Source organism: Herpailurus yagouaroundi, unplaced genomic scaffold (assembly GCF_014898765.1).
Source record: "Herpailurus yagouaroundi ecotype Mexico unplaced genomic scaffold, PumYag 160, whole genome shotgun sequence".
Taxonomy (NCBI): Eukaryota; Metazoa; Chordata; class Mammalia; order Carnivora; family Felidae; genus Herpailurus; species Herpailurus yagouaroundi.
The window spans coordinates 51,502,538-51,528,493 of NW_024412401.1; the positions used below are offsets into that span (position 1 = coordinate 51,502,538).

Genomic DNA, 25,956 nt, shown 5'->3' on the forward strand with positions numbered 1-25,956 from the left:
CCGCGGTGTGGGGAGCGGGCCGTCCCCCCGAGGTCCGCCGCGAACCCGGGGCAGGTGGAAGGCGGCGGCGCGGGCCCGCGGCGGGAGGAGCGCGCGGGCGGGAGACGCGAGCGAGCTCAGCGCTAGGGGAAAAGTTTCCGACCCCTTCGCCGGAGGCTGAGAAGTTTCGGCCGCACTGGGCGGCGCCAAAGCCAGGCCAACACTGCCCCCTGGTGGGCGCGGCGCGGCGCTGCAGCGGGCGGCGGGGCGAGGGCGCGCCTCGGCCCTCCGGGAGAAACTGAGGTTCAGAGAGGGCGAGGTGGGGGCGGCGCAAGGTCGCTGGGAGGGGGTGCGGTAGAACCAGGCCTCCTCTGAGATCCGCGGGCTCTCCAGGAAACGGAGATAGCAGGGCGGGGTGGGGGTGTCGTGAATGCGCAGAAAAGGGGATCAGGGACCGAAACCCCATCCGGTGCCCCTGGAAGGGGAGGTGTAGCCTTGCCCCCATCCCATTCCCCACAGGGTTTCTCCAAACTGCCTAGACCTGTGGCCTTTCTTCTGGAAGCAGGGCACCCCTGAAAAGCAAATCTTCCCCATCCACTACCCTCCTGGCCCTAAGATCTCCACAGCCTGTCCCCTCCAGCCGTCCTTCCCCTACCCCCCCCCCCCCAACTCCCCTACCCTCGCCGCGTCCTATCCTTCCCTTCTCCGCAGGTGCCTGGGTGTGGATTCCGTGGCTGTTTCCTCACTGGCCAGGAGGTGGCGATAAAGACCTGGTTGGGGCCCCAGCGCAGCTTCGCGGACAGAGGGAAGGGGGAGGAGGGGGCTTAAACTTCGCTCAGGAGATTGGGCCCAACCTGGCAGACGGCTGTACGGGGGCGGCGGTGGGGGTCGGTGCAGGGATCAGATAACCTCCGCCTCGTCTTTTGCCGCCTCTTGATGGGATTTTGAGCACCGCCCGCTCCTCCCCCCACCCACCGCTGGGGGAGAAACATCTGGCCCCCACCCACGCTGCTGCTCGCCCCCCCCCCCCCCGCCTCCCCCCCGGGACCAGGTGGTGTGAACCTGGCCTGGGGAACGCAGAAGGCAAACGCTTGTCCACCCGGTGGGAGTCTGGCCCCCTTCCCTCCATGGTGGAGGTCAGCAGGTAGATAGACACTGGGGCTGGGGCTCGGGGCAGGTGTGGGCTGATCTAGGTCGACAGAGGCTTGGTCCCAGACTTGAGGCGTGGCAGGGCCTCCCATCTTCCAGGAGAGGGGTTCACTTGGAATAAGCCTTGGGCCTTGAGGGTGCCTTGCCCCCACCCCTCAGCTTCATCCCAGCCATGACCTTGTCCTCTCCCTCCCTTCGGTCCAGGACTCCCAGAGAGCAGCAGTCTGGCACCTAGAGAGCCTTGTAGGGTGAGACCCGGCAGCAGGTCCCAGCCACCTAGAATGTATGTTTATTTGTGGGACAGGAAGGGCCTCTTCTCAGCCCCGTGTCCACACGTGGGCTTGGGCTCCAGTGGTCATTCACCTGGGCGCCTGCTGTGGTGTCACAGAAGGCAGGAGCCCTTAGGGCGGCCTCGGTTCAGGACCAGCGCCACGCTGGGCAGGAAGGACTCCTGGAGTGACAGGGAGGGAACAGCTGGGCGCTGCGGGGCCTCTGGCCAGGAGACGGGGCTCTCTGGGCCCAGGGGGTTCTCTGCCACTGCCCAAGAGGGCAGGCAACTGGGGTCAGCCCCGTTTTCCAGAGGAAGAGACGGAAATGCAAAGAGAGCCCAGCGCTCGCAAGTACTGGGCTGGGGGGCTGGGATCCGGATCCGTCCGACCCCTTAGCCCCAGGGGGCCCGGCCACCCCGCTGGGCAGGGGTGCTCTAGGAGACGCTGCCAGCAGGGGCTTACCAGCTTCTGGCTCCAGGAGCTGGGCGATCTGTCCACCTGCTCCAGGATGCTGTGGGCTTCCAGGAAGGTTTTGAGGCCACTTTGCGGCCTCTGGGTGGTGGCCCTGGGGATGAAGGGCAGGCTGCTTTTCATGGAGGCATCCTCAGAGAGGTGGCCCTGTGGCTCCTGGGGGGCCCTGAGGGGAACAGAGGTCTGTGAGCTGCACGGCCCCCGAATCCCTAGTCCCCCCGTGGCTTCCCCCGGGCCCTCAGAGGCCCAGACCCTTAGCCTGCCGGCTGCGGGGTGGGGAAGTCTACGGGGCGAGGGCGGGGTGGGGGGCGCCCTGGCGATGCGTGTGGATCCTGCCTCTTCCCCCTGGAAGCCTCACAGGCCCGGGCAGTCCCAGCCGAACGAGATGCTGGCCGTGGCCTCCTCCTGGGCCCTGGGGCACAGGGCTTTGGGCAAACGCTCCAGCCATCTCCCGACACTCCTGAACACCCGTTCTGATGTCATTGACCCGGTGGCTATCCCCTTCTCGATGTGGCCCTGCCGGACTGGAGGAGAGAGGGCTCCAGTGAGAACTCTACCTGGAGGGGGCACCGGGTGGCACCCCCACTCTCCCCTCCTCCCTCTAGCAGGGAAGGCCGGGCCGAACCCCGTCTCCATGGCAACCCAAGGCTCCCCAGCGCCTTATGGCTGCCTCCAGAGAAGGCTCAGGTTTTAAAACTATCTTGCGTGACTGTCTCTGCCTTTATTACCCACGCTGTGCCCCACCACACACGTACCCACTCCCGCGGCAGCCCCCACAAGGGCCTTCTTTCCCGTAGTGGGAAGGCCAGTCACGCCCCCATCGAAATCCAGAGACAATACCGAGATTTCTGCAGGGATGGAGGGGGCTGGGAAGTCAGCAGCCGAGCCCCACTCCGGCGCCCCGGGATGTGACCACAGCTCCTGGGGCCCGTGGCTGACAAGGAGGCTTCTCCCAGCCAACTGCCATTCCCACGAAACCGTGTCTCCCTGGGGGAACCGCGGCTTCTCTTGTCGGCCACCGTGTGTCACCTGCTCTCGGGGCTTTGGCTTCCCCATCCAACGACGAGAAGTTGGGCGAAACTGCAGCTTCTATTTGCAATTTCCTATGACCTTAAGGGGCCTGGGGAGGGTCCCTTCCTAATCAGCGAAGGTCCGGGATTTGGGGGCTTTAACCCACAGCTAGGCTTTGGAGCAGCCTCTGCTCAAACTGCACACAGTCGGTGCTCAATAAATGGATGCAAGCTGTTGGAGGCCCTGGGGCAGCTAGATCCTGTGAAGTGAAGAGGCCGGGCAGATGGAGAAGGGGGCGGGGGGGGGGGGGGGGGGATGAGCAGGGCAGGTGGTAAAGGTTATACCAGAGCAAGGACACGGTATTCTTCCCACCTGCCTCTTGACACCTTTAGAAAACACTGGAAACTATGCCAACGCAGACACTACCACATCCATCCCCCGCCAAAGAGCTGAGAGCAAACTTCCATCCCAGAACCCAGGCCCGGTGGCTGCCGGCTTCTTTGCTGGACCAGGCAGTGCCTGCCTCCCCCAGAGAGACGGTTTGATCTTCTGGACCTTTCTGGGCATCTCCTCAGCCAGGCAGGCCTTCATGGATATGGGGAGAAGATGCTTTCGGTGGCTTCCCGTCTTCTTCAGCCCCTGTAGGCCATGGAGGGGACCAGACGTGGGGTCAGGAGGCTGTGGGGCCTGTCCCCAACGTGGGCAGATATGACACGTGCGAGCCCTTGGCAGGAAGAAGTCCTCCCGTGGTGCCCGGGCCCGGGCACCCATTGTTCCCTCCATGGCGGCTGCTCCCTGGTGCCACCCACGTTGGGACACCTCTGCAGGACCTCAGCCCCTCTCCTTGGCCCTCGAGGAGCCTCCGACACTCTCCGGAGAAGCCAGTGCAGGTACCTTTTCCGTAGGGTCAGTGGATTCCTGGCCTTTTCTGGGCAGCCCTCACTCCCAGGACCCAGGGCCGCCGCCTCTGCTCTCTCGGCTCCAGGCTGGAACTTTCTGGAGTCCTGGGGCTCCCCCTGCTGTCTGCTTACCTGCCAAGGCACGTTCCCAGTAGCGGAGCGCGCTGTCCCGCAGGGTCTCATCAGCAAATCGCACGCGGAAGGGGCAGAAGCGCCTATGCTTCTTCCCGGAGCCTTCTCCCGAGGAGCTGTGAGTGAGCACAGCCTTGAGCTTGGGGGCCTGGACACCGTGGGGCCTGGCGAGAGAGGCAAGGGGGCCGGCTGAGTCCCCAGCCCCACGTTCCACCCGGGCCACACACACCCGCTGGACCAGAGCTCGCCGTGCATCCTGAGAGCCCCAGCAGCCGGCCTCTCCTGAATACCCCACGCCGGCCGGGCGATGGGGTCAGGCACGTGACGGGCATCAGTCTACCCGTCACGCCCACACCACCCTGGGCGACATGATTATTGTTCCCATTTTACAGACGAGGAGAACTGAGGCACACAGAGATGTTCTGCAACTGCCCAAGGTCCTACGGCCGGTAAAGGGTGGAGCCAAGATCCGAATCTTAGCTCCAGAGCCGGCACTCTTATATATCAATCAGTTCAGCAGCGAGAATACGGCCCTTCCCGGCCACGTGACCCGGGGCAGCCCGCACCCACGTCTCCATTTTGCAGTTTCCCCCTTTAAGTTACATATTGTGTCTCGTAGGTATGATAACAGCATCCTTATAAGAGGGTGCTAGGTCTCCGATAACTTACTTGAGGCATCCAGGACGCATTTATTGCTATTAATTTCAGCCTCAAGGGCAAGGCTGCAGAAGGGCCGGCCCGATCCGTCCGTGGATCTGTTATTCAGAAACGCCACGTTCAACTCTAAGTACACACAGATGGACGTATCCGCAGCCATTTATCCGACCGCATCTCTGTGTCTGAGTGGATCCCCGGAAGGGATCCTATCATCAGCCCACTAAGGAGCCAGGAAGCCAGGAGATGTCAGGACAGTGCCAGGCTATGGGCATTGGGACCTAGCGCTCCCCCAGCTGCCTGCTCTGTGCTGGCCGCAGGGCCATATACAGGTGCACCCCAGCCCTGCCCCTAGGGCTGGAATCTCAGCTTCTCCCGTCAAAGGCCCCCGGAGCCTAATCCGACGCACCCCGCTGTCCCCTGCGGGGCCTACCAGGGAATCTCGCACACCATAAGGCGCGCAAGCATTCGGTCTTCAATGCGAAACGCTGCGAATGTGTCTCTCTCTGCCGTGTGTCATAGTGGGGATAACGAGTTCCACACTTTTCCTTATTATATCTTGGGAGAAGTGTGTTTATTTGGCCCCACTGATTTAAAGTTCCCGGGTTGGCAACTGGGTTCCGCTCCCGGCACCCACGCCGATCCGTTGGTGGCGCCGGCCTGGAGCGCTGTGTCAGGGAGGGTTCGAGGCCCAGTGGGGAAAAATGCTGTGATCCGATGATAACTGTCAGCCATGGGCCCAGAACGAGAAGGAACGGCATGGATGTCACGTATTTACTCTTTGGTCTTTAAACTCATGGGCGATGTTTTTCACCTTTCACCTCTCTAAGCCTGTGTATGCTGGGGGACTTTTTTCTGCATTCTTTTTCCTCTCCATTAGAGCTATGGCATCGAGTGCAGGTAAGCTCTAATGCCCAGGCTCTTCTCCAGCCTATCCCTTGTCTTATTTCCCCCCATATTTCCCTCTAACTCTAATCAGAGTTAGAGGAAGAAATGGACCGGTGAATGGGACGAACGACTGGGTGGGTGGATGGACGGACGGACTGATGAATGAGTTCAGGAAAAGGTCTGAATAGAAGGACTGGATCTTAGGAGGAGGCATAGACGTATGGACGGGTGGATGGATGGCTAGACAGACAGGCATGTGGACTCATCTCTGGCTTTATAACGAGATTACAGATGGACAGTATCCTGGATTTACAAGTGCGTGGAAAGGTTTGTAGATGATTGATCATTGGATTCCTGGATGGTGGGTAGAATTGTCAGAGTGTGCGGATAGAGGGATGACCGGCTAGATGGACGAATGGAGGGACTGACGGATCAACAGAAGACCTGACTCACGGATAGACACATAGATGTATGTATCGGTGGACAGATGGATGGACTCACAGGTGAAAGACAGAGGAAAGAACAGAAGAAACGCTTTCTCCCACCCCCCATAATGCCAGCCTCGTGTAACTCACTGGTTGGCCTTTTTGAAGGTGATGAATTGCGAGCGATCTCTCTTCAGGGTCCCCAGGGCAGGTATCCGACGCAGCAAAATCTTCTTAAGACTATTCTGGAAGTACGATGACTGACCCCTTGAAGACACACGAGCCACACCTGGCGTGAGTGGCCAGGGTCCCCACCCTCGGAGCACTGATGGCAACCCTGTCCCCACCAGCAGGTCAGCGACACTCACCGCAGGTCTGAAGGGAAGGAACAGTGGGGACACCGGGGAAGGTGCTGGCAGTGCTCTGACACACTCTTTTTTGATTGCCGTGCTGAGGATGCTGGGAGCCAGGAGGAGGGGGAAAGAGCTATGAGCCTTCCCTTGGGGACAGTCCTCACTAGGCTTTGCCCAGTTACGCGGCCTTGGGCCTCAGTTTCCTCATCTGTACTACAGGGGCAATGGTAGACCCGCCCTCAAGGGGCGGTCGTCAGGGCTCTGCCAGGCGTCCTCAACTAACAGCAGCTTCATTCATTCCAGAAATGACTCCGCCCCGCCCCCTGGGGTCCTGGGCGGGGCCTCACTCGGTGGCGTCGCCCGGACGCACTCTGCCCCCGTCCGCTGCAGGAACTCCCGGAACTTGCTGGGGAGGAGCTCTCCTTGGAGCGCGAGCCGGGAGTCCGGGGTCTCCCTGGCCCAGCCCCTGCAGGGGTCCTCGCTCTCTCCAGGCCGGGGCGCGGGGTCCCGGGGCGCACCGGCCCGGAGCAGGGGCGGCAGCAGGGGCGACCTCAGCTTCGCCCGGTTCTGCGCCGCCCGCTGGGCCCCGGTGGGCAGGGTGGGCAGGCTCAGCGGGGCGCTCCTGACACCCACCCCCAGCTCTGGGAGCAAGGACCCGCCCCACCACCCGTCGTCGCTCCCCGAGGCCCTCGAGCCCCGGGTGGCCCCCGCGCCAGATACTCCCCGGATTTGGGGCAGGGGCAAACTGGGCAGCAGCGGGTCTTTCCTTTGGCGAGCGCGGTCGCCGGGGAGCCCCTTGGGCGCCACCTGCTGGGTCCAGGGGTTGGGGGACGCCACCTGCTGCGTCCAGGGGTTGGGGTGACGCCGGGTCATGTCTGGCCCTGCGCTCAGCTCAGGGCGTCCTCACGCCTCAGTCGGGGCGGGGGGTGCCGTGTAAAGTGCAGAGGAGGGCGTAGACCAGCCCCCAGGCCATAGTGCCCAGAGCCCCAGAGCCGGGTCGTGTGGTTTGGGGGTAACGCCCCCGGTTCGCCAGGCAGTGAGCGGCTTCAGGCTAGAGCTCGCCTAGCCTCTGTTTCCTCACCTGCCAAATGGTCACGTCATTTGTGACCTCTCTGAGTTGCTGTGACGTCTAGGTGAGGGGGCGCGCTACTATTATCGATGTTGTTAGCATTTTAAACTTTTTGAAATTCAGGATTTAGTCTCAGTTCCGCTGCTTACTAGCTTCACAACCTTGGACAGGCCAATCGATTACCTTTTCTTAGTGCCTTTATCTGTAGAATGGGGGTGACGGAGCACCTGCCCCCTTTGTGGCTCAGCACACGGGAGTGCTGCTGTCCTGTTCACGCTGTTAGCGCTCCACGGGGAATTAGGAAACCACGGGGAATTAGGCTTGAAAGGAGAGACTCGCCCAGCAGTTGCGCGGTCCTGCTGGGGCCCCAGGGCCCCTTGGGTGGAGAGCTTGCTGAAAATGCGGATGCCCCAGGTTCTAACTCAGTAGGTCTGGGGTGGGGCCAAGACACCTATTTTTAACAAACTTCCCCTTTGGGAGACAGAGCTCCACGCCTGCCCCCAGCATCTTGACACTGGGTTGGAGGTCGGGGGGAGGTCTTGGAGCCTGGTTCCTCCCTATCACACCCCAGCCCCAGATTATTGTCAGCTCTGAGCTGGCTCCTGGTATCACACTCACCCTAGTGGGGCTTCTGGGTGAGTCCTGAGGAGGTCCCTTGAGTTTGGAGCCCCCTAACTGGTGGGTTGGTCCTTGAGAGAGCCCATCTTCCCGGCCTGGTCCATCTGCTGGACCCTCCCTGCTCTCCCTCCAGGCCTCCCTCCTGGGCCTCTTCAGGGTCATTGTGATCCGCCCCTCACCCAAGGCCATTCGAGGAGCGATGGTCTCTCAGGCCTGGAGACAGAGGGTGGGGCTTTGTGCCCAGAAAGCCAAAGCTGCCCGCACAAGGGGGTGGTGGGACTCCTGACCAGGGCAGCCGGGCCCAAGCCAGCGGTGGAAACGCCAGGGTTCCGCTACCCTCTCTGGATTTGGGAGGCCCAGGTGGGTCAAGTTTGGGCTGGGTAGGTCTGGAAGCCCAGCTTCCACTGGAAGGCTGGGCAGTGAGAAGGCAGTGGGCTTGGAAACCAAGAGAACTGATTTCCAGTCCAGGCTCTGCTTCCATTTGGTTCAAAATGCTGGACAAGCTGTCCTTTCTCAGGGCTCCGTGGTAAAACAGACTGTTGGACCCCATCCGTGACTCTTGGCTGGGAGGAGGCAGGGGAGAAGCTTGCGTTGTGAAATTGGAGTGGGGGAGAAGGATTGTTTGGCCCAGCAATTTCACTGGCATGGTATAATTTGACAATTTTACAAGTCAGCCTGGAGGAAGTATCAGAGCCGATGTACTTCCATTTTCTGCAAATACTCTTCAACCAGGGATGGAAGGGTGTACCTCCCTGGGAAGTTGGAATATTGAGTGGGGAAGGTGAACATTTTTTACGTTTATTCTAAGAGTACATGAATTTTTTAAAATAATGGATGAGGAACACCAGACTAACTACATGATTTCTTTTTCTTTTTTTTTTCAATGTTTACTTATTTTTGAAAGACAGAGCATGAGCGGGGAGGGGCAGAAAGAGAGGGAGACACAGAATCTGAGGCAGGTTCCTGGCTCTGAGCGGTCAGCACAGAGCCTGACGCGGGGCTCGAACTCATGAACTATGAGATCATGACCTGATGATTGATGAAGCTGGATGCTCCACCGACTGAGCCATCCAAAAAAAAAGGTAGGGGTGGATTTTTAGGCACCCCTGGAAAAGCTGGGCTCAGAGCTGCCCCCAAAGGAAGAATCCACATCCAGCAATTGAGATTGTTCAGGATTTATCCTCTTCCCTTAGAGACCACGGAAAAATGAAGCTTGGGAGAGGGGCCCAGGCCAGGGGAACCAAGTTTGATTTGGAGTACTCTGGAGAGGATGCCAAATAATATATACATAAACAGATTTGGGGGACTCAGCTGCAGCCTGTCCCCCTCCCCAGCTTTCATGTCATTAGAGCAAACACACCTGAAGTACTTCCTGTGTGCAAAGCCCAGAGGAAGGCATCTAAGACCAGGACGTCAGTTTAGGAAAAATGAACTTATGATAAATATTGTCTATTTACTGACAGCACACTGCAGGCACAGGGCTGAAGGCTCCACCGGCAATATCCTACAAATTTAACACTCAGAGCATTGGGAAGTGAGTAAGCACGCCAGTCTGGAAGAAGAGGACTCCTTGGAGAGGGTCACAAGTCCTACCACGTGCAAACCCATCATATTTCCATCAAGATTGCTTTCAGGTATCCCTCCAGAATTTCTACACATGGGAGGAACCTGTGGGAGGGCAGGCTTTTTGGAATGGAAACTTCAAGGATTTGTTCTGCTTAATTGAGGTAGCATCCCCTTGGCGCCATCAAGGGTTCTTTTTCTTCTTCTTTTCTTTTTTTCTTTCTCTTTCTCTTGGCTCTGCATATTATTTTAAGGTGCAAATTGTTATGGGTACGATTTGGGGAATGAGGCTCCTCCCCTCTTTCTCCCCGGTGGAAAACCCACAGAACGCTCGTTTTTAAAAGTCCAGCCTTCAGCCTCCTAACGAAGTGGAGGCAGGAGAGGCTCGGCGGCGCCCAGGCTCTTTTAAGACTGAGAGGTGCTTCCAGGAACCAGAAAGCCGACCGGGGCGGGGCAAACCGGCCGTGGGGCGGAGCTAGTCGCGGCCCCGCCCCCGGGCGCCCGGAAGTGACGTGTGCGGACAAAGGCAGCGCGCGCCGCGAGTTGTCGCGTCTGGCCGTGGTCTGGCGGAGCTGGCGGTGGGCTTGTGGGGGGTTCGCTGCCGCCGCCGCCCTCCCTTCGGCTTCCTGTTCCTCGTCCTCTTCTCCCGGGTCCCGGGAGCCCCCACCCGGGGTGAGTAGCGCGAGGCGGAGCGGCGGCCGGCGGGGGAGAGGTGGCCCCGACCGCCAACTGCCTCGGCGTCCTGAGGTCCCGGCTCGTCACGTGACCCGGCGCGAGCTGCCGGGGCCCCACGTGCGCGTCCCGGGGAGGTCGGACAAGGGGGTCGCTGGGGGCTGGTGGAAGGGGAAGGCCGAAGCACCCGGAGCCTGGACGGGGCAGCCCCTCCCCCGACGCCCTTCCGGGGTCGCAGCTAGTCCCTTTCCCTGCCTGAGCCTCAGTTTCCCCTGGAGAAGCGGGGATAAGGAGAGCAGGCACTCGGAGAGTCGGTGTCAGGGTTCAGTAAAATGCTCAGGTCAGAGCCGGGCACAGAGCAGTGCCCGCTGCATGGGAGTTGCTATCTTATTTCACCTTGGATCCAGCCCCAGTTACGGTCGACACAGGTGCCGCTCAGAAGAGAGCTCGCCAGCCAAGAGCCCTTGGAGCCAAGGTCAGCCTGTTTGCGGAGGGGCTGCCAGATCGAACGAAAGGCCCGGGCTCTGCTGCCCATCAGCGCGGCGGGATGACTCTGGGACAGAGACAGCTGGTGTCAGAGGCCCTGACGGTGGGGTGGGGCAGGATTGCAGACGGTCTGGACCTCTAGAATCATTGCCCTGGTAGGGCCTTGACTGTGGTAAGACGTCTGGGTTCCCTCCGTGTGCTCTTCCTGGTTTCCTGTGTGCATTGAAGGCACATCACTCCCTTAGTGGAATGGTTTTCTAGCGGTGGGGGGGGGGGGGGAGGGTTGGAACGCTTTGGTGGCGACCAGAAGCTATAGAGTCACAGAGATAGCGTCCCACTCCCCTCTCCTGCAGGTCTGCAGAGCTGTTTTTGAGTGTCCCGAGTCCACCACCCAGCGTAACAGTAATAATCCCTTAGATGTGTCCAACGCTCTACAGTTCATAGGGCATTTCAGGGTATTTATCTCGTTTGATCTCTGGGATTGCCAGTGAGAATTGATGAGAATCTCATTTGGCAGAAATAATGCGTGCCTGGCACTCTATGGGTCACTTGATGCTTTTATACCCACCTTTAATCATCCCAGCCTTCCTGTGACGTCAGCATTGCTGTTCCTGTTTTATAGATAAAGAAGTGTACTTAACCGAGGTGAAGTGTCTTATGTGAGCTTACACAACACAGCCAGTGAGAAGCAAAGCTAGGATTCAGACCTGGTGTATTTGACTCCACCAGAGACTTGGGGTTTTTGGTTGGTTTTTTTTTAAATTTTTTAAAATGTTTTTGAATTTATTTTTGAGACAGAGATAGAGAGACGGTGAGACAGCACAAGTGGGGGAGGGGCAGAGAGAGAGGGAGACACGGAATCCAAAGCAGGCTCCGGGCTCCGAGCTGTCTGCACAGAACCCAATGCGGGGCTCGAACTCACGAGCCGGGAGATCATGACCTGAGCCGAAGTCGGACGCTCAACCGACTGAGCCACCTGGGCGCCCCAGAGCCTTAGTTTGTTTTTAAATCTCTCCCCACTGCCCCCCCCTTTTTTTTTTTTTTGGTTTTCTTTCTCCTTCCTTTGCTTTCTTTTTCGTAGAGCACCTTGCCATTCCCTTATGTCCAGCTGCTGTCACCGATCCAGGGAGAGCAGGCCCTGTCCAGCAGGCTGCAAGAGGGAGGAGGTAACTCCAGGCAGACTCCTGCCTCCTGTGGCCTCCAGGCTTTTGCAGAGAGGGTGTGATGCCTCCACAAAGCACTGACCGGCACGGCTCGGACACCGTTCTTTTCCAGGGGTCCTGGGAGAAGTGGTAGCTGGGGCGACTGCCCACCTGTCCCCCTAAACACCTTGGAGGGAAAGAGGAGGTGACAGAGCCCACTCTGAGCAAAGGGCCTCTCTTCCTCTTCCGGCTCGCCTGGCGTGCCCACAGAGCCAGACTGCCCTTTCCCTAGCCCTGGAGCCCTGCAGCCCCTCACCCCCGCCGGGCAGAGTATAGGGGGACTTCCTGCCATTTGACTGACGACTGTTCCCTCTGGCTCCCAGGGACCTCCTGCCCACTCCAGTCGGGACGCTGGGAGACAAAGTGTAGACCGGGCCCCACGGAGTCACGTTTACTAATGAATCAGCTGTTGGAACAAATGTCAAAATTATGCTTGCCATGTCTCGGCCCAGACGTCCCTCCCCTGGCCTGTTCCTAGAATCTGCCCGTAAGTGGAGTTCTTGTAAATTAGATTATTCAGAGAACCTTGACATTTAAAGAGACCATGTTGGAAAGCTTTCGGTAAAGCAAAAACTCGCGTTGTCGGTAATGGCCTTCAGTGTTCCCAGTTTGGAACGGTTGGATTTCCGTAGGTTTTCTGAAAGGTGGAAAATGACTGGCCAGACAAGGCTCGTTCTTTGGGTCATTCAACAACCAACTAGCAGACAGCCACCTTGTATCAGGTGCTGCGCTAAGGGGGTGTGAGGTCATGTCCCTGCCTCCAGGAAGCTTACCTCCTGGGAGGAAAGGCAGACACCGCCAGGGGAGGGTCGGGCCCCACATTTATGCTGGTCAGCTGGCGGGAGCAAACTTTCTGTTGAAGGCCTGTGTGCTGCGTGTGGTTCGAGAGCGATACAGGGGTCGATCTCGGGGTGTCGCGGGTGTTCTCCAAGGAGCTCCCGGGCCAGTGGGGAGACAGCTGCGAGGGCGAAACCAGTGGTTCGCCAAGACTGGTGGGGGCTGGTGGGGAAGGGTCGGCATTGCCAGGCTCCCGTGTGAGCGCTGCGTGGGGGCGCCGCTGGCCGATGCCGTCCTTCCTGGGTGGTGGTGGCTGTGGGGCCCCCAAACCCAGCTCCTTCGTGACGTTCAGGCTAGTGGCCCGCCCGGGGCCCGCAGCGATGCCCACTCTACCACAGCTGGCGTTCCTGGGTATCGGGAGGTTTCTGCGTTCCTTTGCTTACCGTGTATCTCAGGGTCGCAGCGAGAGTTCATTCTTGCCGGGCCGTGTGCCGCTGTCTCTTTCTGGGTGGGATGTGGCGGCGAGCCAGCGTGGAGAGACGCCGTGTTTAGAACCAGGGCCCCTCCGGCCTGCTCCCCCGAAGGGCTCTTCGATGGACACGGCGGTGGGAACTTGTCTTCACTGTGGTCCCAGACCCTCGTACCTGAACAGTGGAGCTGGAACATCAGCCTGAGAGCTGATTGGAGGATCTGAGGGGGGTTGGAGGACTCTCCCTGCGCCGCAGAAGGGCTCGAGAAGGTGGACACGGTGACAGTCACAGATCTAAGAACTGGACCCGCTAGGGCACGTGGAAGCTGTCGGTTCTCTTCTGGTTCCTCAGGGGGCTGGCGTGTGGCCTCGTCCGTGGGGGACGTCCGAGTCCGGGAAGAAGCCAGGAAGGTGGGGAGGAGGGCCCTCCCCTGGTGGCCCCGCTGGCTGGCTGGGTTGCCCGGAAAGGGCTCACCGAGGCATCAGTGAGGAGCAGTCCTGAGTTGTTGGGCAGAGGTGAGCCTGCTGCTTCTGGAAGATTCCTGGTCTCGTAGGACAAGTTCAGAGTACAGTTGTGCATCGGGGGCTAGGCTCGTAATGAACGTGGCCGGTGAAAATGCTTCAGCTTTTCTCGTGTTCCGTTCCCCGTCCTTCTCTTGTGGTCTCTAAATTCTGATCTGAGGGCTGCATGCCCGTCCTCGGGGGGGGGGGGGGGGCACTTTCCTGCTTCCGGTCTGATTACTTGTCTCGGAACCCTTAAGTAGTTCTCCATCCCGGGGGTTTTCTCTTGTTTTCGAGCACTCTCCCCGGGTTCCACACGAGGCTTTCCTCAGTTGCCCTGCGTTCCAGGAGTCAGCGACTTAGCGGCCACCCAGTGGAGTGATATAAAGGTGGCGGATCGGGGGGCTTTCACCCCTGCGCTAAGGGACTCGTGTGGGCTTGGTGCCGGGGACACAGTGGTGAAAAGGTGCGGTCACGCCTCCGGAGCTTCCATCCGGGCGGAGGCAACAGTGTAATCGCAGATACACACACGCGTTCTGGAGGCAGCGAGCGGACTGGATCGGGGCTGGAGGAAGCCTCCTTGGCGGGGCTGGTCAGGGAGGGCCTCTGAGCACGTGACACTCAGGCTGTGAGCCTGTGCCGAGGATGAGCTGCCCACGAGGGAGGAGCGTGGCCTCTTGCCCCTGGGTGAGGCACCCAGCCCTCTTCTGCATCAGATCCCGCTGCACTGCGGGGTGAGGCGGGGTGAGGCGGGGTGATCGTGGCGCCGGGCTCATGGTCGGTCGTGACGATCCAGTGGCCGATGGGAAGCGCGCACGTGCGGAGCATGCACTGCTGACCCGCCCCAGACCCTGTCTGGTCTCCCTTCTGTGCTGCCACCCCTTGCCCCGGCTCCTGCTGGTCCCCGTGTGCCTGTTGTCCCGCCGCAGCTCCCGGCCCAGCCGCCCACCTGGGGCCCTTCAGAAACCCTCGGCTGGTTGATTTCCCATCACCAACAGGCTAGACCCCCGTCCCCCACCTGTCCTCGGGGGGCCCCCCTGCAATCCAGGCCCAGTCTGCCTGTCTGAGCCCCCCTCCCATAACACCCTCTTCCTCTGTCTGCGTTCCTGCCAGCCCAGGCCATCTCTGCCTCTGCCTGTGCCCTCCCCGGCCGCCTAGCATTCCTGGTCTTTGAGGGCCGAGCTCGGGTTGCCAACCCGGCCGCCCCCCACCCATCTGCCCCTCTCTGAGTTCCCACAGCACTTGTGGCTCAGCAAGCGGCCTGTCTCTGCCTTGTGTTCTGCTCGCTTCTGTCTCCCGCTGGACCGGAAGCTCTCTGAGGGCCGGGCTTTATCTCAGAGCAACCAGACCAGCACTTGCAAGCGTGTAGTGAGCTGGGGGAAGAGTGCCCGCGCCTCCCCGCGCCTCCCGGCAGAGGTGTGACCCTTCTCTCCCTCCCTGGCCTGAGTGGCCGGCCCTGCCCCCCGGCCCCGGCTCTTGCTTTGTAGCTGCCCCTCCCCTGTTCTCCCGACACCCTCTTGTCCTGTCTGCTTTCACTCTTGCCCGGATTCCACACAGCTGCCAACACAGCCTTCCAGAACACGTCCGCCTGCTTAACCTAGAGTAGCTCAGGCTCACTGCTCTTTAGGGAGGAGTCTAATGTCATGTCCCCCCGGACCCTGTGTTTCCAGTCGCGACGGCTCTCCGTGCGCCGTTCGCACCTCTCCCCCTGGAGCAGGCTTGCCCGTTGGCTTAGTGAGCTCTTCCTCACCTTTCCTTTCGGCTGATGTGTTGTCATCCCTGGGGATTCCTTCTTTGACTCCCTGGGGCAGTGCCTCCCCTGGGGTGGGCCGCGCCCGCACCTTGTGTTTGTCTGCGGCCCTGCACGGTTGCCATTGTGTGCGGGGCGGGGGGGGGGCGGTTTCCTTGGGGCTGTCTCCTCCGTTCCCAGCACAGCGCCTGGCACAGGGTCCGGCTCATGGTTAACAAAGGACCGGACCCCACAGCGAGCTTCGTTCTGTGCTCAGCAGAGAGAGGGAGGGAGGTGTGTGGACTCCCCCAGCCCCTCCCGGGACCAGCTGGGACGTCTACCGTGGAAGGCTGGGGCTCCTTGCTTTGCTTTCCTCAAGTGTAGATTGGGGTTCTCTAGCCGAGGGGGAGAAGCCGTGGGGTCAGGTGTCACGTACCGTAAGGGAAGGACTCGCAGCCCAGGACTCTGGGTCTCCTCCTCGGGTACAAAGGGGACTTTGCAAAATGACTTGCATACAAGAGGCAAAGCCCTGTCATGCAACGTGTATACGTGGTTTTGGGGACACTGGACATTTCCCTGCAGCGGGCAGGGTTGTGTGACCGTTGAAGCGTGGAGGTGAGACTGGGGCTCTGTGCCTTGTTGATCTGCTTTTTCTTGTTCAGGAGGCACTGCTGCTGAGTTTGGTGCCTGAGCTGAGTCGGTTGGTGACAGCATGACGAGTGAGGTGATCGAAGATGAGAAACAGTTCTATTCGAAGGCTAAGACGTACTGGAAGGAAGTCCCGCCCACCGTGGACGGCATGCTCGGGGGGTATGGCCACATCTCCAGCATCGACATCAGCAGCTCCCGGAAGTTCCTGCAGAGGTTTTTGAGGGTAGGCAGGTCTGGTGTGCTCTCCAGGAGCAGAGGATGTGGCCCTGGCGGCCCCACCTGGTTTGCACGGGGCGCCACCTCTTACGCGTACCCCGCAAGGCCTCTGGTTAGCTGTTGGCGTCAGTGACCCAGGCCTCAAAGGCTGGGGCGGGGGTGGCGCGTGGACCGGGGCCTCTGTCTCGAGGCTGCCAGACGGGAGCTGGCCGCCGTGCCGGGGCTCCCGGACACCAGAACGGAGCCTCCCCTTAACTGTTCGGTTCTGCCGAGGCCAAGTCCTTTGCTGTCTTGCCGAGTTTGCGGGCCCCTGGGCCATGATGTTGGCCGTTCTGCTGAAGGCAGGCTCCCAGCTCCTCACCCCCTCGCCCGCTCTGCCCTCCTCTGTGCCGGGCTGGCATCTCCCTGGCCCTCCCCCTCCTCCTCCTCTCTCCCCTGGCGAGCGTCAGAGGCTGCGTGCTCCCCACGCTACTTGCTGTTCCCCCGCCCACGTTCCATCTTCCCAGGTCTGTGAAAACGGGTGAGAATCCCTGACCACCCTTTCATTCTCTCACTGCTTGAGTTCTTTTCACATTCTGTTGTTTTAACGGGGTCTCGGGAGTAAGAGGGATTAAACGCACCCATTCAGGCGCTCACCTGTAAGTGCAGGTTGGCGCTCAGCTTAGAAACGTGTGGCCCGGGACGAGAACGTGCCGCGCTCCTACCCACTGACGACCCCACGCCTGCCAGCCCCCAGCCTGTGCCCGGTCCTCTGATTTGAGTAACCTGGGAGCTCGGGAGGAACAGTCCCTTCACGGGGACAGGGTCCCTCTGGCTTTCTGAGCCGTCCTCACGGAGTCTGTGCCTTCCCTGCTTCTTAGGAAGGCCCAAACAAGACGGGGACCTCCTGTGCCTTGGACTGCGGAGCCGGCATAGGCCGGATCACCAAGCGGCTGCTCCTGCCGCTCTTTGGAGTGGTGGATATGGTGGACGTGACCGAAGACTTTCTGATTAAAGCCAAGACCTACCTGGGGGAGGAGGGCAAGAGGGTGAGGAACTACTTCTGCTGCGGCCTCCAGGACTTCAGCCCCGAGCCTAATTCCTACGACGTCATCTGGATCCAGTGGGTGATAGGTGAGCTTCTCGCGGCCCTCTCCACCTCCCACACACCTCCCGCGGCAGAGGTGGGTCCCCCCCCCCGCCACCGCCCTGAGGCCTTGGGGGCCCCTGCAGCAGGCGGGGCGGCGGGGATTTCTCCGGTCCTCCCTGGGTCCGCCAGGACTGTGGGAAACATTCCCTGCAAGTACCCTTTCCGTGTTGTGTCAGTACCTGTTATAGGACCCATTTGGGGGCAGTTTTGTGTTGAAAAAACGTCAATGAGCAAGAACTTAGGCACATCGAAGAAAGCGGGAATGAGTTTTTGTAAGTTTTTTTAAGTTTATTTTGAGAGAGCACGTACACGCGTGCAGGGGAAGGGCAGAGAGAGAATCCCGAGCTGTCGGCGCAGAGCCTGACGCGGGGCTTGAGCTCACGAATCGTTGAGACCATGATCTGAGCCAAAATCCAGTTGGGCCGCTTAGCTGACTGAGCCACCCAGGCACCCGGTGTTTAGTAAGAGGAAGCTCCGAAGCCGTGGCTGTCCCTGCTGCTCAGAGAGCGAGCTCCACCCTGCCGCCCCCTCCCGCACCCACTTAGCCCAACGGCGCACCCCACGTGCTCTTCCTGGGCTGCTGACCCGGCCGCAGGCCACCGTACCAGCAGCTGGCCACCCGTTCCACGGTGGACTCCAGACCTGCCAGGGACACACTGGGCCCGGCCCTGTATTTTGGGCTTCTAAAAAGCCTGTCTGGAGTTTTAGGGCAGGGAAGAGAAGGAACTCCGGTGTGCTCCCGCAATCCAGGCCTGACGGGGGTGGGTGGAGAGTGGGGTTGGGCAGGGCCCAGAAGTCGCCCGGTGAGGGTGAGACCCCAGCTGCATGCTTTGTGACTGCCCTGGGTGGGTGACTTCTGAGCCGGTTTTCTCTTACGTCACCTGGGGGTTGGTAAACGTCTCCGGGCTGCCGAGAGCCAGGGAGGCTGTGTTCATACAGAGGGCGAGCTCAGGGAGTCGGGAAGCTGAAGGGAACGGCCAGGGGCAGGTACACACTTGTGCCGCTCCCTAGTGACCCTAGCCTCTGTGGTCCCCAGGTCACCTGACTGATCAGCACCTGGCCGAGTTCCTGCGGCGCTGCAAGCAGGGCCTGCGCCCCAATGGCATCATTGTCATCAAAGACAACATGGCCCAGGAGGGCGTGATCCTGGATGACGTGGACAGCAGCGTGTGCCGGGGCCTCGAGGTGGTCCACAGGATCATCCGCAGCGCGGGCCTCAGCCTGCTAGCCCAGGAGCGCCAGGAGAACCTTCCCGACGAGATCTATCACGTGTACAGCTTAGCCCTGAGATGAGCAGGGACCGGCAGGAGTAAGGGACCAGCGCCGCGCAGGGTGGGGGGCTGGCAGCGGGGCAAGACCCGGAGGCTCCATGACGATGGCTCGGGGACGCGGAGCAAGACCTCGAAATACACCTGTCTGCCGCCGCTCACTGGACTCTTTTTCAAAAGGCCTGACGGGGACCCAGCGGGGAAGGGTGTGGCCCACACGGAGCGGAGAGGCTGGAGCCCGGCTCTGCTGCCCTGGCAGGCAGGGACCGCAGTACAGACCCGTGTGACTCCAGGGCCCCTGGCGAGTCCCCGGATGCCCCTTACCACCACCTGGCCTTCCGGCCCCAGGCCTGGGTGCCTTAAGAGAACTCTTGGCTGTTGAGGACTTTTTCCCGGGGCGGGGCGCGGCGCGCCCCGGAGGAGGAGGGAGAGGGGCCAGGCAGCGGAGCCGCGGCCAGCCGTCTGCACCCTCCCTGCCTGAGCCTTTGCGGTGCCTCCTGCAGCCGCCGGGACGTTCACGTTCTAAGTTCTGTTTGGCGATTGAGCCCTGGTGTCCCTAACGTGAGCGTCACAACAGCCTACGGCAAGGGGAGTCCGTAGCCTCACTCTGGGCTGTGCCTCGCGGCTTCTCGGTGAACGTTCGCCAAAGTCACAAAATAAAAGGGTGAATCCCGTATTGGAAAGGTCCTGGCCGGTCTGGGGCGGAGGTCGTCTTTACGGGGCAGCAGCGTCATGCTGCCTGAAAACCGTGCCCCCCACGTGCTGCCGTCCCTTCGTGCTGCCCACACGGTGGCCGCGGCGGGAGCCTTGATCCTAGGCTGGGGAGGGGCACCGAGGGGCCGGAACGTTACACAAGGATCTTGAGAGCCAAGAACAACGGCTCATGTTAGCGTGAATCATTTACTTGCCTCAGCTTCCTTCCTAGGCAGTGACACAATCCAGTGACCCACGCGCCTCGCACTCGGCTCGCTGGGGGCTCAGCCTGTACAGCAGCACAGTCAGCCGTCAGCACCGGTGGCTTTCTTTGCCACACGGACCCCGCGCAACATGGAGACATCTTGGAAAGGGCTGTCCTGGTCATGCAGGATTACTTTGTAGCAGAAGGCACGGTCCCCCGAGATCCCAGGTTTGGCACAGAGCTGCCACCAGAGCCCGGTCCGGGGCCGTTGGGTGACCTGGCCCCAGAGCTGCCAGAGGCAGCAGGGCTCGGCTCGCTCTTCTCCTTAGTCCGCCGGAAGCACTCCTGTGGGTGACGTAATCTCACGGGGGGAGGGGGGAAGGGCGGCCTAGGCCGGGCCGCGCCCTGACGGGCCCACGTGCTTCCTCGCATCCGCTGGGCCCCTCGCAGGACAGACCAGCCTCCTGCGGCTCTCAGCGGGACCCGGCCTCACAGCTACCCTGCCCGGTGCTCCCCTCAAATTAACAGAGTGTATGCTTGTCCCAAGTCTAAACCCTGTCCCTTTTCCCAGTGTGGTTGAGACTTGGGGGGCGGTCCCCCTGGAAGACCGAGCCTTTTCCCACTGGAATGACTAGCTGCCAGGCCCCACCTGGTTTTCTTGGTACTCAGTATGGATGAAGTCTCGTCTCCCAACCCGTGCCTTCTGACAGAAGGCCCGAAGGTTCTCCCCAAGGCTGCCACGGGTACCGAAATCCGCCAGCGGTCTGAGCTGCCCAGACCCCGCCGCCTTCAGTCGGGGAGTGATCAGATGTCCTCCTCCGTGGTACCGCTGTGCTCACTAAGGAGGTACCACTTCAGCCTGTCGGGCAGAGGCAGGGCTTTGACCTTCACATCCACAGGCCAGGGCTGAAGGTAGAGGCGGATGTAAACGCGACACAGGTGCTTGAGGGACGGGGGGTAGCTCTCCAGCTGCCTCAAGGAGAAGTGAAGGGCCTGGATCTTCTCTGCCAGGCTGCCCACGGGATGGATATCGAAGTTTTCAGGCAGCTGGAGTTTCTGGGAATTAGTCACCATGAGATCCAGGACGGTCTCGGCTTTGCGCAGGAGGTCCACGTGGCTCTCGTCTTCCGCGCAGCCCGGGTGCGAACAGAGCCTCTCGAAGATGATGTGGAAGCCAGACCAGCAGGACGCACCGTGGAGGGAACAGTTATAGGCTGCTCCGGACTCCAGCAGGAAGCGCAGGAGAGGGAAATGCAGTTTGAAGCTCTTAAGGCAGATGTGGGTGAGGGACTCGTGGGCCGGGCACTCGCTGGGGTCGGCCCCGTGGGCCAGCAGCAGCTTCGTGACTTGGAAGCAGAAGCGGCTGATCATCTGGGCCTCGTCCTTGTCCCCTCCCACCGTCTCCCCGAGCAGGAAGATGATGCAGGTGAACACGGTGTCCCCGTCTTTGGTGGTGGCCTTGACATCTGCCCCTGCAAGGGCCGGTCAAGAAAACAGAAGGTGGGAGAAGATCTCAAACCCCTGCAAAGTGACACTTAACGTTTCACAGCGAGAGGACAGGGAACTGCGGACGCGCCTCACCTCCTTCCAGCAAGAGCCGGATGTTCTCGGTGTTGTAGATCTGCACCCCGTCACTGCTGGCCAATGCGTGCAGCAGCGCGGTCTTCCCTACAGAGAAAGAGAATGAGGAGGAGTCTGGGCCAGGAAGCCAAGGTCGGGGCAACCCCTGAGGTGCAGGGAAAACAGGATCAGAAAATGAACTTTGTTTTTTGTGTCTTTTTAAATTTTTTAATGTCTACTCATTTTTGAGAGAGAGAGAGAGACAGAGCGTGAGCAGGGGGAGGGGCAGAGAGAGGAGACACAGAATCCAAAGCAGGCTCCAGGCCCCGAGCCATCAGCACAGAACCTGGTGCGGGGCTCGAACCCACGAACCGTGAGATCATGACCTGAGCCGAAGTCGGACACTCAACCGACTGAGCCACCCAGGCGCCCCTAAGTTTATTCATTTTGAGAGAGAGAGAGAAAATGTGTGGAGGAGCAGGGGAGGAGCAGGGAGAGAATCCCAAGCAGGCCCTGTGCTGTCAGCAAGGAGCCCTGCTCAGGACTCCATCCCACAAACCTGAGATCATGACCTGAGCTGAAATCAAGAGTCGGGTGCCCGACCGAGCCGCCCAGGCACCCCATCCAAAGATCTTATATTTTTAAGTCATCTCTGCACCTAACGTGGGGCTCGAACTCACAACCCCGAGATCAAGAGTTGCAGCCAGACAACCCCAGAAGGCCAACTTCAAAAAGGACTGACCTCTCAGAGCCAGGGCTGAGGGTGACAGGTTTCTGGTCATTGTCTTTCCACCCGCACAAAACCAGGAACAGAATGGTTCCTGGACACTCAGACGCTGCCTGAGGCCTGGGCCGAGGCTTTCCCGAGAAGCCACGGCTCCCTCGGCAGAATCTGAGCGCACACATGCCCCGCCTCCTCCCCCAGAGAGCCCTCAAGCGGCCGGCGCGGGGCCAAGGGCTGTGCCGCTTCTACTTCCCTAAAGCCTCTGCGGCGGGTCAGCAAGATGCACCCGTGCGTCCGCTGCGCTGCGTCATCGCGCGAGCTGCGTCCAGCCCACACGCCCACCTAGCCGCTGTTCTGGGCTGCCGTGGGTGTCCCGCACAAGGCACCTGGCACACGGCCGTCCCGCTTTCCCGCCGGGGGCACCCACCGTGCTTGTCGGCCGCGTTGACGTCTGCCCCGAGGTCCAGGAGGCGCTGCAGGCAGGGCAGGCGCTCCGGCTCCTCGCTGGCCAGGTCCAAGGGGCTGCTCTCGTGGATCTGAGGCAAGAGAGCACAGCCGAGTTGGCCTGGGAAGCTGCTCGTGCCCCCCGCCCCCCCCCCCCCCGCTCGCCACGTCCCTGCTTCAGAGCAGGCTGGGCCCCGCCCTTACCCGGTCCCTCCGGTTAATGTCGGCCCCGTGGCGCACCAGCAGCTCCACCATGTCGGGCTGGTTTCGCAGGACAGCGATGTGCAGGGCGGTGTAGTAGGTGACGGGGTCTGAAGGCGCAGACACGGCTGATGTCAGTCCTGCCCATCACCACCTCCTCGCGGGACCCCAGGACCTGGCCTCGGGCTCAGCCCCAGCACACCCGCCCCCTGGGGTGGCCCAGGCTCCCGGCACCACCAGGGGTCAGGGTCAGGACACAGCCGTCCTCATCAGATACTAGAGCACAAGCTCTGCAGTCAGAGCTCGGTCAGGGTCCTGGCGCCATTCCAGTGGCGGGGGTGGGGGTGGGGGTGGGGGTGGGGGCAGCTAATCTGTCTGGGATTTACTCTCCTCTTCTGTAAAACGGACCCATAAGACAGGGCGCCCCTTCTCGGGCGGCTGGGAGAAACACCCAGAGTGACAACTCCTCAACCCCAGTAGTGACAGCCACGTTCTCAAAGCCAGTGTCCGGGTAACTGACTTTGTAACGGCCCCCGCCCCTCAGCTCTTGGGCTGGCCTCCGGGAGCCTAGGACCCTAGCGCCCTCTAAGCCTGTCATCAGATTGGGGGGGGGGGGAGAAGGCACGCCTGGCCACAGCCTGGGTCAGCTCAAAGACCCCCATCTGGTCCCAGGTCAGCCCTGAACGTCTCCTGGTTGACCCGCCCTCCCGGCGAGCAAGCCAGAGAGGAAACCGGTTCCATCCCCACCGCCGGCACTTAGAAGCTAGAAGCCAACCCGGTCCTGCCGCGACTTACACCCAGCGTAGCTTCTGTGTCTGCCCCTCTCCCTCTGGCGTGAGCCAAAATGTGAGATGGCTCAGAACGAGGCTCTCCCCGCGCTCTGGGCACAGTGCCACCAGCCGCGTTTTCACGATAACGGAAGCAGGGATTTCGCTGGGAGCCGGGAGAGTTTGCTGAATCAGTCACACGGCGGAAGCGGCAACAAACTCGCTCTTGGAGCAGAGGTGGGAAGCAGGGGGACGGGCTGCCTCAGTGGTCCCCCGCGAAAGGAAGGAGGGAGGCAGCTCCCGAGAGAACAAGAACAGCGCCTGAAGACGTGGCCCACCCAAAGCCCAGCCACACTGAAGCCACCTACCCGCCCCTGGCCCCCCTGGGCTCCAGCTGACCTTCAAAGTTGAGGTTGGCCCCGTTGCGCAGGAGAACATCGGCCGCCCGGGTCAGCCCCAGCTCGGCCATCTTCAGCAGGGCGTTGCTCACACCTTCCTGGTAAAACGGGGAGTGGGCCTTTCTCTCCAGCAGCTCAGTGAGAACCAGGATCCGGCTCTCCTCGCTGGCAACATAACTGGACCTGGGGCGGGAGAGGGGCGGAGCGGGTGAGGGTGGGCACGGCTGTGGGACCCGCCAGCCTGGGCGGGCGGGTGGTCTCCCCCCCCCCCCCCCCCCACCCCCCCCACGGCAGGGCCCTGGTTCTGCGGGGCAGAACGTCTCTTCGGAAAAGGTCTGCGGTAAAGACAGAGCGAGCTGGATCTTTTAACCCCAGCCGGCCCCTCGGGTTTGCTGAGAAAGAACTGGGGCTTTCTCCAGCCTCCTCCCAAGGTGCCCAGAGAATCTGGTCCCTGGCTTGGGAACAAAGCCTCACACAGCCGTGCTGCTGCGACCACTCCTTCCCCGGGCACGGACCATCCCTGAGCTGCAGAAGTTGCCAGAGCAGCCCAGGCAACACCCCCCGCAGCCAGGCCCTCCTCCCCCGCCCACACTCGGAGGCTTTTAGCTTCCCAGTCCCCAGAAGGTGGCCCTTCACACCCCAGCCCCAACGCCACCTGCCCGGCCAGCGCCGACCTCCAAGACCTGCCGAGCCTTTCCCCAAAAGCGCAGGCCCGCGGACAGCTCGGCGAACCTGCACGCGGCTCTCTTTCCCTGGCCACCACCTGCTCCTCTGAGTGAGGCTTCCCCTCCCCACCAGTGCTCCCGACTCCCTTAGCGTCATCCATCCGCCACCCTTCAGTCGTCAAGATCAAGGTTCCATCCTTACTGCCTGGGCAGGAATCCCTCTCGTTCCCCAGCCCCGGGGAGGGGGGAGCGCACCATGCATACAAAGCAAAAATTCTGGGACTACAAAAGCCCCCCCCCCCCCAAAGGGCCGGGGGGTTGGGGAAACACCTTACAGTGTGTTTTCAGAACAAGTCTCAAAGTGAACAGAGCGGTGATGAAGAAAAACCTGTGTTTCCACCCAAGTCCCTAGAGAGACGCATGATAACCGCTGTGTTTCAAATTCCAAAGGATCCCAGAAACACACACCGGCTTCCCCATTTCCTCTGCGCTCTTCTCCATTGCACGGACTATGCAGACACCTGACTCGTGATCCTCAGTCTCTCTCCTCTGATGCAGAAGCACCAGGAAGGCTGGGGGGTTTTGTTTAGCTCGCTGACGTATCCCTGAACGCCTCACTCTCTGACACCGTTCCGACAAGTTCACGGATACACCCGCTCCTGTCTACGTAAAATGCAAACTCATTTACAGAAAGTTCAGGTTCGCACCGCTCTGGGGTAAAACCCGAGGCCCTCGGACTCCACCCTGCTCCCCTGCAACCGGCAGCAGGCCGACAGCGCACAGGGTGGGGCACGGAGGCGGAGGCCCGGCCGCCACTCCACCCTGCAGGCCTCCCTCCGCCGGCCTCGAGCACCCTCCATCCTGCCGAGGGCAAGATTCGAGCCAGGTGCAGGACCTCACGCTCGAAGCAACGCAACTTCATCTGCGGAGCGGGGCCGCAGCCGCCCCCGTCCCCGCCACACTTGCAGTGACAACCGAAGGGCGGCAGCGTCGGCGGCAAGGAAGCTAGTTACCCGTCCAGAGGCTCCTGCCGCTCAGGGTCCTGGATCCCCAGGGAGCCCAGAATCGCATCCACCAGCGGCTGGTACTCGAAGATGATCCTCCGGAAGCCGTGCAGGAACGGCATGGCGGCGGCCCCGGGCGCGGCAGGGTGGCCGCACCTTCCGCCGAGGCCCAGACGCCGACTGTGCGCGCTCCGGAGGCAGCGGGCTCGACCCGGCTTCTGCAGGTCCAGCCCCCGCGCCCCGCCGGCCGGCCCGCCTTCCACCCCGCTTGCTCCGCGCCGGAAGTGACCCCCGCACTTCCGGGCCGCAGCGCTCAGGAAAGCGAGCGGCGGCGACAGCGCCCCCTGCGGGCTCGGAGGAACCGCGGCGCGACCCGGGGAGAGCGCTGGGGGTGTCCCGGACACCGGCCCCCGGGGAGTGGAGGGCGAGGACCTGCCGGCCAACCTGATCGCCACCCACCGCGGGCCCGCCTCGGCCCGGCCCGGCCCGGCCCGGCCCTGCTCCGCCCTGCGATCCCGTCCGCGGCCGCTGGGCGCCGTCCGAGCTCCGCCCATAGCGCGCCCTGGTTGGCCGCTGCGCTAGCACCCGGGCGGTGGAGGTGACTCGAACCCCGGGCGCCGCCCAGCCGCCCTGGACTCGGATCGGACCAGGACTCCGTCCGGCTTGGCCTGGCTCTCGCCTCTCCCCAACGCTGAGTGGATGCCCACACGCCCCG

The 25,956-nt window shown here is 61.4% G+C and overlaps 3 protein-coding genes across 6 annotated transcripts; 1 reads left to right on the forward strand and 2 right to left on the reverse strand.

Annotated features, from left to right (window-relative positions):
- Positions 1-1,364: 1,364 nt before the first annotated feature.
- Positions 1,365-7,883, reverse strand: CUNH9orf50 (chromosome unknown C9orf50 homolog). Its single transcript, XM_040482614.1, has 7 exons — positions 6,578-7,883; positions 6,246-6,336; positions 6,028-6,144; positions 3,911-4,074; positions 2,227-2,392; positions 1,860-2,034; positions 1,365-1,579 (listed from the first exon to the last, which is right to left on the reverse strand). The coding sequence occupies exons 1-7, from the start codon at positions 7,101-7,103 to the stop codon at positions 1,511-1,513; spliced, it is 1,308 nt and encodes a 435-aa protein (XP_040338548.1). The 5' UTR covers positions 7,104-7,883; the 3' UTR covers positions 1,365-1,510.
- A 2,107-nt stretch (positions 7,884-9,990) lies between these two features.
- On the forward strand, positions 9,991-19,269 carry NTMT1 (N-terminal Xaa-Pro-Lys N-methyltransferase 1). Of its 3 annotated transcripts, none has more exons than XM_040482616.1 (4): positions 9,991-10,152; positions 15,979-16,190; positions 17,044-17,296; positions 18,349-19,269. In XM_040482616.1, the coding sequence occupies exons 2-4, from the start codon at positions 16,029-16,031 to the stop codon at positions 18,603-18,605; spliced, it is 672 nt and encodes a 223-aa protein (XP_040338550.1). In that variant the 5' UTR covers positions 9,991-10,152; positions 15,979-16,028; the 3' UTR covers positions 18,606-19,269. The 3 variants fall into 3 exon arrangements, with proteins under 3 accessions (XP_040338550.1, XP_040338551.1, XP_040338552.1); XM_040482617.1 differs by lacking the exon at positions 9,991-10,152 and adding an exon at positions 10,388-10,627; XM_040482618.1 differs by lacking the exon at positions 9,991-10,152 and having other exon boundaries at positions 16,020-16,126.
- A 191-nt stretch (positions 19,270-19,460) lies between these two features.
- On the reverse strand, positions 19,461-25,516 carry ASB6 (ankyrin repeat and SOCS box containing 6). Of its 2 annotated transcripts, XM_040482612.1 has the most exons (6): positions 25,251-25,509; positions 23,574-23,755; positions 22,411-22,517; positions 22,190-22,298; positions 21,060-21,146; positions 19,461-20,950 (listed from the first exon to the last, which is right to left on the reverse strand). In XM_040482612.1, the coding sequence occupies exons 1-6, from the start codon at positions 25,361-25,363 to the stop codon at positions 20,283-20,285; spliced, it is 1,266 nt and encodes a 421-aa protein (XP_040338546.1). In that variant the 5' UTR covers positions 25,364-25,509; the 3' UTR covers positions 19,461-20,282. The 2 variants fall into 2 exon arrangements, with proteins under 2 accessions (XP_040338546.1, XP_040338547.1); XM_040482613.1 differs by lacking the exon at positions 22,190-22,298 and having other exon boundaries at positions 20,846-20,950; positions 25,251-25,516.
- Between the last annotated feature and the right edge of the window lie 440 nt (positions 25,517-25,956).

Coding starts and splice junctions, on each gene's coding strand:
- CUNH9orf50 (XM_040482614.1), bottom strand. CDS start 7,103: ATGACCCGGCGTCACCCCAACCCCTGGACGCAGCAGGTGGCGTCCCCC. Junction 6,145..6,245: donor TCCTTCCCTTCAGACCTGCG/GTGAGTGTCGCT, acceptor TGTGTCTTCAAG/GGGTCAGTCATCGTACTTCC. Junction 1,580..1,859: donor GCTCCTGGAGCCAGAAGCTG/GTAAGCCCCTGC, acceptor CTGTCACTCCAG/GAGTCCTTCCTGCCCAGCGT.
- NTMT1 (XM_040482616.1), top strand. CDS start 16,029: ATGACGAGTGAGGTGATCGAAGATGAGAAACAGTTCTATTCGAAGGCT. Junction 16,191..17,043: donor TCCTGCAGAGGTTTTTGAGG/GTAGGCAGGTCT, acceptor CCTGCTTCTTAG/GAAGGCCCAAACAAGACGGG. Junction 17,297..18,348: donor CTGGATCCAGTGGGTGATAG/GTGAGCTTCTCG, acceptor TGTGGTCCCCAG/GTCACCTGACTGATCAGCAC.
- ASB6 (XM_040482612.1), bottom strand. CDS start 25,363: ATGCCGTTCCTGCACGGCTTCCGGAGGATCATCTTCGAGTACCAGCCG. Junction 23,756..25,250: donor CGGCAGGAGCCTCTGGACGG/GTAACTAGCTTC, acceptor CTCCCGCCCCAG/GTCCAGTTATGTTGCCAGCG. Junction 22,518..23,573: donor GGCCAACCTCAACTTTGAAG/GTCAGCTGGAGC, acceptor CTGCGCCTTCAG/ACCCCGTCACCTACTACACC.